Source organism: Phalacrocorax carbo, chromosome 5 (genome assembly GCF_963921805.1).
Source record: "Phalacrocorax carbo chromosome 5, bPhaCar2.1, whole genome shotgun sequence".
NCBI classification, from domain to species: domain Eukaryota; kingdom Metazoa; phylum Chordata; class Aves; order Suliformes; family Phalacrocoracidae; genus Phalacrocorax; species Phalacrocorax carbo.
The window spans coordinates 43,917,755-43,931,200 of record NC_087517.1 but is presented as its reverse complement, the minus strand read 5'-3'; the positions used below and the strand labels follow the sequence as shown (position 1 = coordinate 43,931,200).

The following is a 13,446-nucleotide window of genomic DNA, read 5'->3' as shown; positions in this document are numbered from 1 at the left end:
AAGACACATTTCACCAGCACTGGACTGTCTTTCACACGAAGCCTCCGCGCAGTATAGGGCACGATAGACTGCACCTAACACAAACACATGTACCCCAGGGTGCAGATGTCCCTGCCTTTTGGCTATGTGTTACAAGGCTCAGCTCATTAGCAGCCTGGCTATGGCAGAAAATGTCCTCTGAACAGAGGAGAGCACTGGGCACAGGCTCAGAGCAATGCTGAGGCACCCAGGCATCTTTGGAAATGCAGGCTGGGCTCCTCAGATTCACAGATAGGCCCCCCCCCGCCCCCTGTTCAGATGCCACAGGTGCTGCTGAAAACCCTTGGGCCATGCAGTGCCATAGTACTGCATTGCCCCCTGCATCACGACTGCCATTGAGGAATGGCTGCGTCCTTACCCATTAGCTGGAGATTGTTTATTTTGGCATACCAGATCCTCCTTCCCTGATATGCACATGCAGTCGCCACAGCTGTAATGTGGGGGACAGGTCAGGGCAGGATTAGTGCCATGGGTGATTGCAAAGGGCAAAGCAGGGCACGCAGAAACCAAGGATGTGGAGGTTGGTATAATTAAATCTATTTTTGCTATAGTCTTATGGGGTCTATTTACCTGGTCTACATTTGCTTTCATAGTTAGGTGATATCCCCAGACTCTTCAGAGGCATGCATGTGATGCACCTCAGCTGGCTGCAGAACACATGTGCGCCCCAGGTACTTCCAGGGGAGGTCTGGCTCACATCGCCTATGAGCCTCCAGGTCTCAGGATAACTCCTCTAAGCAATGGTAGGTTATAAAAGATAAGCATGTTCAGCACATATAGATGAATGTGCAGAACATTTGGCATCAGAATTTCTCCAAGATTACAGCCATGCTTTGGCTCCTCAGGGTCCCACTAAAAATGCAGCTCACCCTGAATGGCTTAGAGATGGCTAAAATTGTGTCTTGTTTCCGTTCCCACAGGCATTTTTCTGCTGTTTCTGAGCAAAGTTTATGCAAAATCAAATGAAAAAATAAGGGCAATAACTCTGACGTCTTTCTGTTACATGGATGGCAGTTATATGCAAACATCAAAAACCTAGGCAATAAACTCCAGGTACTTTTCTTTTGACATGCTATACAAAGGAGAATGGCAGGCACAGTGCTGTCCTTCCAACCAAGAAAACCTGCCATCTTCTCCACAAATACCACAATTTACCTAGGCGCACAACAATGGCACATTCCTATTTTAAAAATATATTCAACAGAAGCCTGCTTATTTCCCTGTAGCTTTGTGTTTTACCTGATGATTGGCCCATCAGATTTTGAGCTTCTTCGGAGGAATGTAAGGGCAGCTTTTCTCCTGAAGAGCAAAGAAGAAACAGGTTTAATGCTTTTGCCTTCGAGGAGATAAGCAATGTCACTTCATCTAGGAAGCTCAAAATATGATGAACATACTGTCAGAAAAGGCATTTCCAACTGGCAGTTTGACCACTGAGTAAACAAAGGTACTTTAAGTATCTCCATCCCCTGCGCTCTATCTGCTTCCCAGGTCACTGTGAAAAGCCTTAACTGCAACACCAGCCTTGGGGATGAGGCTGCTGAGCCACGCCGGTGCTGGCTGTTCTCCTGTCAATGCAGCTCCCTACAGCCATGGTTCCTTCCCATCACTCTCCCTGGCATGGGGTGCCATCCTGCCCGGCTTGGCACCATTCCCCACCAACACCAGGGCAGCATCCCTGGCCAGCGCCCAGCTGCTCCCCCCGGATCCCCGTGGATGTCCCACCAGGGTCTGGTCCAGCGCATGGCAGGGGATGCTACCTCCTCTGGGCAGGGGAGGATGGGAGACTGGCACTCATTGCTTCTGCTGGGAAAGCCAGCAAAGCTGGGAGCAAGGTAAGTGTGGCTTTGCAGAAGCAGCCCAGGTGTGCACAGTTAATGGCTGAGCGCTCACCCATGAGGACCTTAACCCCCAAACATCCATCCTGTCTCCTTGTTAACCTTTCCCCATGGACATTGCAACTTCAGTTTTACTTGCCCTGCCTGTTTCCATTAAATAGCACAAGTTTAGAAAGAGAGAGAAACTCTACAGGTAAGAAGAGAAGGATATCTAGAAAGGGCATGTGGGTACGTACCAGGGAAAGCGGGGGTGGTCTGTCCGAGGGGAGTAAAGGGGGTTTGCTGCATAGCCAACTGGTGGAGCTTGGTCAACTGCTGAGGGGTAGGAGGGACATTAGAGCTAAGAAGGTTATTGTTATAGAGTACAACAAGTCATACCAAAAATCAAGAACAAAATTATAGCGGAAGAAAAAAAAGAGAAAACAAAAAAAAAAACCAAACCAGGAAGCCATGGTGAGACATGGCAAAAACATTAGCAGAAGGACTTGGCCTGGGTAAAATGCAATAAAGCCCAAATATTTTGCAAAAGTGCTTGGTCAGGGTCTGAAGTACGATACCAGCAAGAAGCCCATTCTTAATTTCTGTCCCTCGTCAAATGATTCAGCTCCTTCACTGGCTGCTGCCTATGGTGCTTCCAGCTGCTGCCTTCCCCTCTCGGGCTTCACAACCTGGATCCAGAGGCTGCTGCTCGCTTCAGGGCATCTTTAGAGCAGAGGAGCCACCTCAAAGGCACTGCCAGGCTCGTGGCCCTCACATGCCAGTAGCCAGAAGACCCTCTTCATGCTGCTGGAGCCACATTGTGACTGCTTGTCCCTGCAGCAAACACCCTTGTGCTGCACCTCCGATGGGAAATGCCTCTGGGAGACTGACAAACTGCAGCTCTTAACATCAGCTTGGTATGAATGCAAGTCCCTTAGCAGTATGGGGAAATATGGGCTTCAGCCATGACCAGTAGGTATTTCAGATCCTTGTATCCCTTGTTGTACTGGCTAGGTTGTCATGCCCCGTTAGGAAGTGGTTACATAGAGAGGAGTTTGTCTGGAATACATTTTGTGCTCTGTTTTACTGCTCCAAATTTAAAAAAAAAATAAACAAAAAGAAAACAAAACAAACTGGGCTGAAGTCTAGCAGTGAGCACTCGGTGATTTCACAGGTGCTCAGAGGGTTGCCAGGATTCCATCACCCCCAAACACAAACCACTCATGGCACCTATCCCCTCCCTGGCAAGGGAGAGGCAGGAGTTAGAATTTCCATGTTTTGGGGGAAAATAATATTCAAAAACCTCCTTGCTCCTGTAGAATGGCTGGGGAGGGATTGTAGGGAGGTCTGGCCAGCAGTGGTGAGGGGGAAGCATTGTGGAGAGCAGATCTGGGGGGCTGAGCACACTGGTGGAGAGACTGGAAGGAAGCAGCGTGGAGGGGAGATGTCTGCAAGTCCCTGGAGAGGTACCCGAGGGAGTCCTGCCCTGCAGAGGCATGAGAACTTCCAGCCTTCACCGGCTCAGGGGAGAGGTTTCGTTGCCCCATGAGAAGAGGCGCATGCACGTCTCTCCCTGTGCAGCACAGTAAATAAGCCAAAGATGTCCTTGACGCATTCCTGCCGAAACACAGTCAGCTTTTTATAGGACCAGACACACCACCACTCCTGCAGGTAGCAGGGACATCAGCATCCGCCGCTTTTTAATTCAAGAACTTCCCAGTTTTCTACCAAATTAAGCCCAGGCACACCCTCTTTGCAGAACTTGTTACAACCAGTCCTACCGGCAGGACTTCAGATGAAACCTCCTGCCTCCTTGCCAGCACTGCCAGTGAGCACTGGGAAGGCAGAGCCCCTCAGGCTCCAACCATGCCCTAGGGCAGAGGTCCTGCTTTGCCTGACGGGGGGAAACACCAAAATCCTTTCTAATAGTGATCTAGCATATTTTTAAGACATAGTTTGGTTAGTGGTATTTAGCAAATGCCCATAATAACAGCAATGAAAAAAGCCTGCAAGAGAAGAGGATGGCTATGCCTAGGCCTTAAAAGTGAAAGTTGCTACATGAAAGCTTGCAGTGCATGAAACACCTCCTTTCCCATTTCCTGTAAAAACCTGAAGGCAAAAACCTGACACCATTTCTTCAAACTGTTTTCCCCCACAGACCAGAGGAGGGTTCCCCCACTGGCACTGCTGGGAGGGACAGGACAGGACAGGACAGCAGCACTGAAGAGCAATGTACAGCCATGCTGAGCATCACTAGGCACCCACAGCAACGCCTGGTTACATCACATCAGCTGCCAGCCTGGCGCATACCCAGTAGTGATGCCCTGGTTGGGGAGCTTTCCTGTGCTTGACATCTATTTCACCCCCAAATGCCCGACTCCCAGCTGCCATGGCTGTTCTTTCATCTCCCACTGCAAATTTTGTGAAGGCAGGTAGCTACACATCACATCCCCAACAGCTTACGAGTACCCAGGCAATGCTGAAGCACTTAGTGAGCCAAAACTCCCACTGACATGTTTTTTTAACCCCAGGGGAGAAAATCAAGGCGGGAGCTTGCATTTTAGCTTTGGCATTTGGAATTCTGACCACTCTTCAGCCACTGGTCTACAAAAGGCATCTGCTAAACACAGACACCTGCAAGAGTGAGGGCAATGCCCTAAAATCACGTTCAAGATTGTTTTCTGCACCGAGCAGTGTTTAAAATGACCGATCACTGGGAGAGAGCTACGAGAGTAAGGATGGAGTGCATGGCCCCCACATGAACAACTTCTTCCAGATCTCAGCAAATCTGCTGGGAGTAGGACAGAGTGCAGCCAGCAAACTCACTAAACGTATTTTATTCCTGTCGAACAGACAAGTATAATAACAAGGAAAATGCTCTAAGCTGTCGCCACCACTTGCAAAGGAAAACTAGGACAAAGAATATATTGATCTATGCTTTCTAAATATGCAGGCATATATATTTGTATTCCATTTAGGGAGCAAAAGTGAAACACACACCATTAGGAATATTTCTGAGCAACCATCACATCAGGCTGTTCAGAGTACATGCATGCTGGTGTTGCACGGAAAGTCAAAGCCTGGCCTCCACTAAATAGGGTGAAATCACTGCTCCTAAGATCAAAATCCAGCCTACAACTCCCAGTTGTTCCCACGGGGAGCATGCATTTGTGGTATCAAACAGCCTTGCTCCATTCTCAGTCATTCAAAAAGTAATCCCATTATTTAATACCCAAGGCACCCATTAGAAAGAGGAATGCTGAGCCACATCAAACTCTTCCCCTGTGTGGGATGGCTGGAGAGGGATTTCCAGCCAGACCATGCCACTTACAATTAAGCCCCTTCCCCAGAGTGGCCCGTTGAGCTCAGCCCCCACTGTGGACCCCTGACTCATAGGCATGCCAGCAAGAAGGGGCCTCTGCAACAGGACTTGCCGGGTGTTTTATCCCCACTGAAACATATTTAGAAAATCCCTTTTTTTTTCCAAGATTTTCCAAGAGCTCCCCAGCATGTGTCAGCCATGACGACCCCAGAAGCTGAGCAGCTGTCTGCTGCCAACAAGGAACCACTGGCATTGCGGTGCTTCACTGCTGCTTTTAATAGAGAAATCCTTTAAAATATACTTGTTTTCTATTTCTGTTGGTACTTTTATGCACAGACGTGCCAACAGATGTCCCCTCCACATCACCCCACAAATGTGCTGTGGCTCCCTGCCCCACCTAGGCACAGGAGCATGGCATGAGCAGGGGGATCCAAGCATCAGCCAAACCCATCTGCACTGCAAGCCTAAGCAAGGAGCACGAGACAAAATGGGGACCATGTCCGTGATGCCCTGTGCCAGGCGACGGTGAGCCAAACCCAGCAAGACAGCTGTCAAACCCAGGGTGACCGCTTTGGTCTGGGGTACAGCTCCCACGGGGAGGTGCAGAGCCATTGGCAAGATGAGACCCAGCAGCGCAGCGGGTGGCCATCCTCTCCATCCCTCTGGGAGACACGTGTGGCGTTTTGCCCAGCCTCAGCACCTGCTTCTAAGTCAGCCAGAGGAGGACCCCCAGAAACGCATGCCCCCCAGCCCAGGCTTCAAGCAAGAAACCACGCACCGCTGGAGCTCTGGCTTCTTCCCACCCCACCAAGGCACTCAGCACCTAAATAAGCCCTTGGCTTATCAATATTTTAAGGATAAGGGGTGAAATAGAGGGGAAAGGATTTTTTTCCCTTTCTTTGCATGTTTTGACCATTTTGAGGCACAAAATGCATAGAGTATGGTTTGTCTCAGAACAAAGGGATAGCACTGAACAATGCAGACAATTTAGCATCAGGCCAAGTCCTCAGAATTCATAAAGTTTAGCGCTAACAGGTTAAAAGGCTATTCAAGGTATTACAGATACTACACACAGCCAGTTACTTTGAAAATAAGCTATTAATATTATTGTCTAATATTAATATTATGTGAATTAACAGTAGCATGCAGGTGACATAAAAGGGTATAAGAAAAATTAGGGTTAAACTCACATCCGGGTGTGGAATAGCATATTGTCCCTGAATTGTATAGGCCTGCAAAAGAAAAAACAGATGTTAGTAGGGCAGATGTTATTAGGAGGCAGCAGCAAAACCCCGTGCCTCTGCAGGAACTTCCATCCCTGGGCTTTGCTCCTTTCTGCCTGACATGGGGTAAATGCTGTGAATGCAAGGGCTAAAGAGGCGCTTAGCCCCGATCTTGCCCTACCCGGGACCCCATGCTGGTCAAAGCAGGGTACAGGATCTTGAATTTTTACTTAATCAGCTTAATTTTGAGGCTGGAGGAGATGAGGGAAGTCCTTTCCATGCAGCGAGCAGTTGCTCTGCATACCCCCCCGGCTATCCCAGGGGAAGAGCCCCCCTGTGCTGCATTAAATTTGCTGGGGCAGTGAGTCCTTGGGGCAGGATGGAGACATACCGTTCTGAACAAAGCCAGAGCACACTGAGCTACCTAACTTGAAGGGCTTGGACTCAGTTTGGCTTTTCCAAAATTAAGGAAACGGGTCTTTAAAGGTGCAAGAATTGCATGGACTGGGCTTTGTTGTACAAAAGATATTCATCAAACCAGAATTATCTGTGTAGTGGATGCATGGTAACATCACTGCTGCCCTTCACACCTAAATGTGATCCTAGAAAGCAAGCCAGTGCAGTGAGTCTCTCTGTGTTTTCAGGTGCACAACTCAACATGCTTTAAATCTACCCAGTATATTCCAGTGCTCTGCTGGTGGGAAAGGCATTGCCGTGCAGAAAGCCAGCTGGTGCTAATGTCTCACCAAGCATGGAGAAAGGTCGGAAACAGGCTGCCTGCACTGCACTGCCTTTCACCAGCAATAACTGACAAATCCATGCAGATGTCTGCTATGCAAATTGTTTAGTGTTTTTCCCATAGTTTGTAGCAATCCTTTCTCTTTCCTAAATAACCCGAAAATAAGCACCGCTGTGGCTAAAGAGCCAGATACTAGAGAGACCAATATTTCAGATTTAACCAGCTCGCCAAATGTATCTCACCGGTTGATACATTATTCAGATGATTCTGAAGTAAATTGCAACAGAGATGGATAACAGTTTAAAAAGGGAGAGTAAAGATAGCCAAGAAAAAGAAAAAAAAGCACTCTGAACCTCCTGCAAATTTGCCAGATCGTTTGCAAACAACAGAGTGCTTTGTGTGAGGATAACCCTCAAAATCCTGGAGGAGGGAGGAAGCAAAGCCCTGTGTGCAGAAATGGCAGTCCCAGTGCCTGCTGGCATCCTGGTGCAATGGGGACTGGCATGCCCAGGGGGATGTGGCAGAGGCTGCTCTAAAAAATTCACTGTTTCCTGGCACGTTATTTTGGTCATTGTTTTTTGATTAGAACAATTGATTAGAAAAAGCTAATTAAAGGCAGGATGGTGTCTTGTACAGATGCAACCCAACTCCGAGAGCACCCGCCTGTGTGACCCCCTCAGATTTCTGCAGAGGCTGATGTTGCACACATATGATGGGGCAGTTGCCGTCAGCCACTGCATCCCTCAGTCTGCTGAGCTCCTGTAGGCTCAATCCACCCCAACACATCTTGCAGCACCACTGACTGCCACCTGCTGGCCTCTGCCCATCCGCCCTGTGCCACCCCTCAGGCAGAGCCAAGGGGCAGCAGGTAAGAGCTTTAATTTCAGGGACGGTTGCTTCTTCCCATGATGTCACTTCTGTGCAAGACACCAACCTTTTCCCAGCAGGAGAATGCTGCCTCCATCTTACTCTCCCTTTTGAGCAGATAAATTCACCAAGCAGCTGGACTCAAAGCTCTTTTCCAGGATGGCTGCTCAGACCAAACGACACTCCCTCCTGATGCTAGCAATGACTAAGGGATGGTAATTCAGTATGCTGCCTGAACTAGACTGTGCTTTGGGCTTTACTCCCATCCTTAGCTTGTCCTTCTGCTATTTATCATGGTTGGGCAGAAACAAAATAACTCATGTGGAGCTGCTCTAGATGGCATTAGCTGTAGTTTCATGGGATTGGCTCTACGTGGCTGCTTGGAGTTCCTGGGAAAGTACCTCTCCTAACAGATACTGGTGCACCATGGCACAGTGGCAACTACAGGCAGATCCTTGGTCACCAGGTGAGATGAGTAGATGAGATGGGAACAGCAATGGTTCAAGTCAGCTCTCTCAACACCCTGATGCCATCCACCCAAGGGTGTTGAGAGAGCTGGCTGACATCATCGCAAGGCCATTCTCCATAATCTTCGAAAAGTCGTGGAGAACGGGGGATGTCCCAGAGGACTGGAGGAAGGCAAATGTTACCCCTATCTACAAGAAGGGCTCGAGGGAGGATCCGGGTAAAATCAAGGGAGGCCCATCAGCCCTACTTCAATCCCTGGGAAATTTATGGGGCGAATCCTCCTGAAGGCCATTACAAGTCGAATGAAGCACGTGACTGGGAAAAGCCTACATGGCTTCACTAAGGGCAGATCGTGCTTGACAAACCTGGTGACCTTCTATGACAAAGTGACTTGCCTGGTTGACATGGGGCGGGTGGTAGACATTGTCTACCTGGACTTCTCCAAGGCCTTTGATACAGTCCCCCACAGCCTCCTCCTGGAGAAATTAATGCGTTATGGCCTAGACAAGTGGTCTGTGCAGTGGGCGGGGAACTGGCTGATGGGCTGCACCCAAAGGGTGGTGGTAAATAGCTCCTTTTCCAAGTGGCAATCTGTCACAAGTGGGGTCCCCCAGGGATCGATATTGGGCCCAATGTTATTCAACATCTTTATAAGTGATCTGCATAATGGCATCAAGTGTAGCCTGATGAAGTTTGCGGGTGACACCGAATTGAGTGGGGAAGTAGACACTCCAGAAGGGAGAGCTGCTTTTCAGGAAGATCTGGATAGGCTGGAAGAGTGGGCCAACAAGAACCTTATGAAGTTCAACAAGGAGAAGTGTAACGTCTTGCACCTGGGAAAACATAATCCATGAGTGCAGCACAGACTGGGATCCACCTGGCTGGAGAGCAGCTCTGTGGAAAGGGACCTGGGGGTCCTGGTGGACACGAAGCTCAACATGAGCAAACAGTGTGCTGCTGCGGCCAAGAAGGCCAATGGGGTGCAGGGTTGCATCAAAAAGGGCATCACTAGCAGAGATAAGGAAGTCATTAGCCCACTCTACTCAGCACTTGTCAGGCCACACCTGGAGCACTGTGTACAGTTCTTGTCCCCACTATACAAAAAGGATGTGGACAGGCTGGAAGGGGGTCCAGAGAAGGGCCACCAAGTTGATCAAAGGACTGGGAAGCCTGCCATATGAGGATAGGCTGGGAGAGCTGGGTTTGTTCAGCCTTGAGAAAAGGAGGCTTAGAGGGGATCTCACAACCATGTATCAGTACTTAAGGGGTAGCTACAAAGAAGATGAAGACTCCCTTTTTACAAGGAGTCACATGGAGAGGACAAGGAGGAATGGACACAAGTTGCTCTTGGGGAGATTCCGGTTGGACACCAGAGGACAATTTTTCACAGTGAGGACAGTCACCCATTGGAATAATCTCCCCAGGGAAGTGGTTGACTTGGCCACATTGGACACCTTTAAGAGTCGTCTGGACAGGGTGCTGGGCCATCTTGGCTAGACTGTGCTCTTCCGAGAAAGGTTGGACTAGATGATCCCTGAGGTCCCTTCCAACCTGTGATTCTGTGATTCATTGAAGTCCCTTCCCTAAAAGCAGCCACCTGCTCAACTGCTCTTGTTTCATAATTTATGTGCCACGGGACCTCATTTTTGTTTTCAAAACAGCCGCCAGCTCCCATGGCACATGCATGTGATGGTTACCCTGCAAAGAAAAAATCTGCCATCACTTCCCGAGGGTCACTGGAAATACCACATCATGACTGCAAGCCTGCAGAACAAGCACTGTGTGGTGTTACCAAAGGCAATGCAATGCAGGCTCTCCTGTGGGCAGAGCTGAGGCCCAGCTTTGCAGCAGAGGTTATGGCATTTTGGGGGGATGGGGATGACCCATTCATGGAAGCTGTCCTGAACAGAGGCTCGGCATGGCCCTGGACTGGCTAGGACACACCCTTCCTATCTCAGGTTAATTACAACTATGCAAAGTTTAATTGGACTAGAGATGCCTGAAAATAAACGCTTGCAGCCTCTGTGAGAGCATGGTCATGGGCTCTGTGTTCAGTGAGGCTTTTCTCATTTTCTCCTTCACACCGGTAACTGTTGCAAACATTGAATTTGGTCTAATGAAGCAAACTCCAGCCTTAGAGCACGAGTGCGCAGCAGATCTAACACTGTGTTTGCCAAGGCTGGCCCTTTCCTTATCCCCCAGCAGCCATCACAGGAACTAAGCCGTCTGCCTGGGCCTGCAAACTGCCAGCAGTTCTGCAAAGAGCTTTCAGTCCGCCTGCCATGGGACATAACAGATGGGATGACACCATGCAAGTCAGAAGGCAAGAAACCTGAGTGCACTAACGGGCAGCGGCTGGTGCTGCAGTAAAAGGCTGAGGTTGGCAGTGGAGGCTGCAAGCGGGTCGGCTCTTACCTGACCACCTGCAAAAATGACAGGGGTGGAGGCGGGCTTTGGGCGGTAGGGAATGGTGGCACCTTTTGGTGGGGACTAGGAAAAGGGACAAGGAGAGGGAGAGAGAACATTAGAACAGCTTTCCTGAAACGGCCGCAAAAAGAGCATTAGAAAGCACCCGACAGAGCACGGCCCCCGGGGCCACCGCCTGAAACACCCGCACCAGGCAAACCACATTTCTGGACAGGAGGACACAGGGGAAATCAGTGGTTAACGGACTACTAGGACAACCTGGTGTACAGGAGATCCCCTGACAAGGCATGGGCTCCTAAATCTCTTTCCAGACCTCTGCTGCCTCCCTTACCTTTGCTCTGCTCTTCGCAAACTGTGTCACCTGGTCTAGACTTGAGCCTGACACTAGAATTCAGCACCCTCCTCAAAATGCTCCAAGGAGACCCTCAAGGTTCAGTGAGATGGGGAGGTACACCCAGGGACCAGGGTTTTCATCCCTGTATGCCATGAGCTTTCTCACACAGTTGCTTTCTTTGCAGCCTGAGAGCTCCTGCGCATCGACAGCCCGCCCTGGAGTCATACCATCCCTGCCAAGTACCAGGACCTGTGGCATGACATCATGAGCACCAGAAGGAGTGAGCAGCCCATCGGAGTGACCTAGCATGATGCTTAAGCTCTTTGACCCCTCTCATCTTCCTCACCACCAGAACAGGGTCACCTTCAGGACTTGGTTTAGTCTATCATCATCCAAGATGGGACATGGATGTCCATGCAGTGGATGCTGCAAGGTTCCATTGTTGCGGTCAAGACCTCCCATGCCCTGGAGGGACAACTGGCAGCAATCACTTTGGCCAGGGTACTGAGCTCTGGAGGAGCCAAAGGCTGGAGACCCCTCTCAGATTGCAGCACCAGCATTTCCAGAGATCTTATCCTAGAGCTGCATGGTGGTAGCAGTCCGTGTGAGTAGCCAGCCAGACACCAGCAGCAGAGGCACCAATGCGTACACACTTCCAGCCCTCCTCCTGTGGCAGCATGACCTGGGGCAGCCCTGCTTCTGCTGACCTGGACATCTTGCTCCCTGCTGTGGCCTGATCAGTACCTGGATAGGTCTCAGCAGAAGCTGTAATGATGCACATCAAGCTGTAGTGATGCATCCCACTGCATGGTGCACAGGATCTTCTCACTCAAGTTACCTCTGATGGTTTTCTCTTGAACATAAATAACAGGCCATAGAAGAGATTTTGTGAGGTTTCTAGGGATCAGGAGAGATTTCAGATAAAAGTCTCCTGGTTCTACCCAAAGTGAAATGATCCAATTACTGCTATGTAAAGATAGGCAAGTAAAGATAGGCAATATAAATCACACTATCTTATGGAAAATTCTTCATTTTTTCTGTACATGCTTCTATATGTCCACTTGTAGCCAAGTGGCATGTCCAAATCTTCCTGCTGAGCACAGGTCTGCAGGAAAGCTGCATGATCAAAGCACAGCCTCTATAATCAGAAACATATTTTTTCTTTTATTAAATTACAAATCTTGGAGGGCATGAGCGAGGATTTCTGCGGCAAGATAATTTAAGACTGAAAAGTTATAAGGAGCATCTCTGCAAACTGTTAAAGTCAGAGGACTCCCCAGATTTTAGACTGCAAGAAAACTCATGGATTTTTCTCTTTCCCATTGCTGAGCCATACAGAGGAGCAAGCAACCCTTGCTCTAATGAGTGAGAACAGTAGCCACCAAAGCATCACCTGGAGCCCACCTCTGCTGCAGTCCAGAGCATAACCTGGAGCCACTGTACAGCTAAAATCACACTCCTCTGGCAGCAGAGTGTACCTGCCTGAGCATCACTACCAGCAGTGGCGGGTAATGTGGTGCATGGCAATTCCTACTTAGACATGCTGCTGCCAAACTGAAGTTGCTTATGTTTGGTTTTGCTTCACCTCTGCTAAGCCTTGGCATGCTCATCTGAAGCTCTTGCAGCAGCAAGCACACTCCTACCTGCCACGAAAGGGCAGTGGTGTGGGGGCTGTGCAAGGCAGAGGGTCTGTGGGTCTGTGCCTGTCCACCTCTGGGTGGGAGGGTGTCACTGTCCCATGTCCCAAGAGGTTTCCTCCTGGAGCTTCTCCCATCTGAGGTGGCAGGTGTGGACCTGGGGCATGTAGCTGTAGTCAACCCTGGCAATAAGCCATTGGTACAGCAGCATCTCTCTATGGAAGAGACCTTCAAGTTCTGCTCATCAGCGGTTCTCCCAGAAATAGCACCCTGAACACATGTCCATTCACCGTATGGGCCCTGCTCTCCACCAGCCTTCCTCACTATCTTTGCTGATGTGCCTTGCTGGACCCTGGGTTTGCACTCCCACCCCCAGCTCCCCCAGCATAGGGGATGCACTAGCCTCCTTCTCCCAGCCATGGTCCTCAGCCCCATGCAGAGGAAGCCAGGTGCTTGGTGGACTGGCTGCAGCCCATGTCTCCTTCCTACAGCACCCCTGGCACTGCTGGGACACCAGGCTATGGCTGTCCCAGCCACCTGGCCTCCTCCAGCACCCCTCTCTCCTAAAGACACCCT

At 49.8% G+C, this 13,446-nt stretch overlaps 1 protein-coding gene across 1 annotated transcript in view; it reads right to left on the bottom strand.

Moving 5' to 3' along the window:
* PCBP3 (poly(rC) binding protein 3) overlaps positions 1 to 13,446 on the bottom strand; it is a 65,023-nt gene that overhangs the window by 15,156 nt on the left and 36,421 nt on the right. The window contains exons 11-14 of the mRNA XM_064452220.1: positions 10,888 to 10,962; positions 6,366 to 6,407; positions 2,111 to 2,186; positions 1,279 to 1,338 (exon numbers count right to left, since the gene is read on the bottom strand). Coding sequence (XP_064308290.1) covers positions 1,279 to 1,338; positions 2,111 to 2,186; positions 6,366 to 6,407; positions 10,888 to 10,962 — 253 coding nt within the window. The remainder of the gene's footprint in view (positions 1 to 1,278; positions 1,339 to 2,110; positions 2,187 to 6,365; positions 6,408 to 10,887; positions 10,963 to 13,446) is intronic.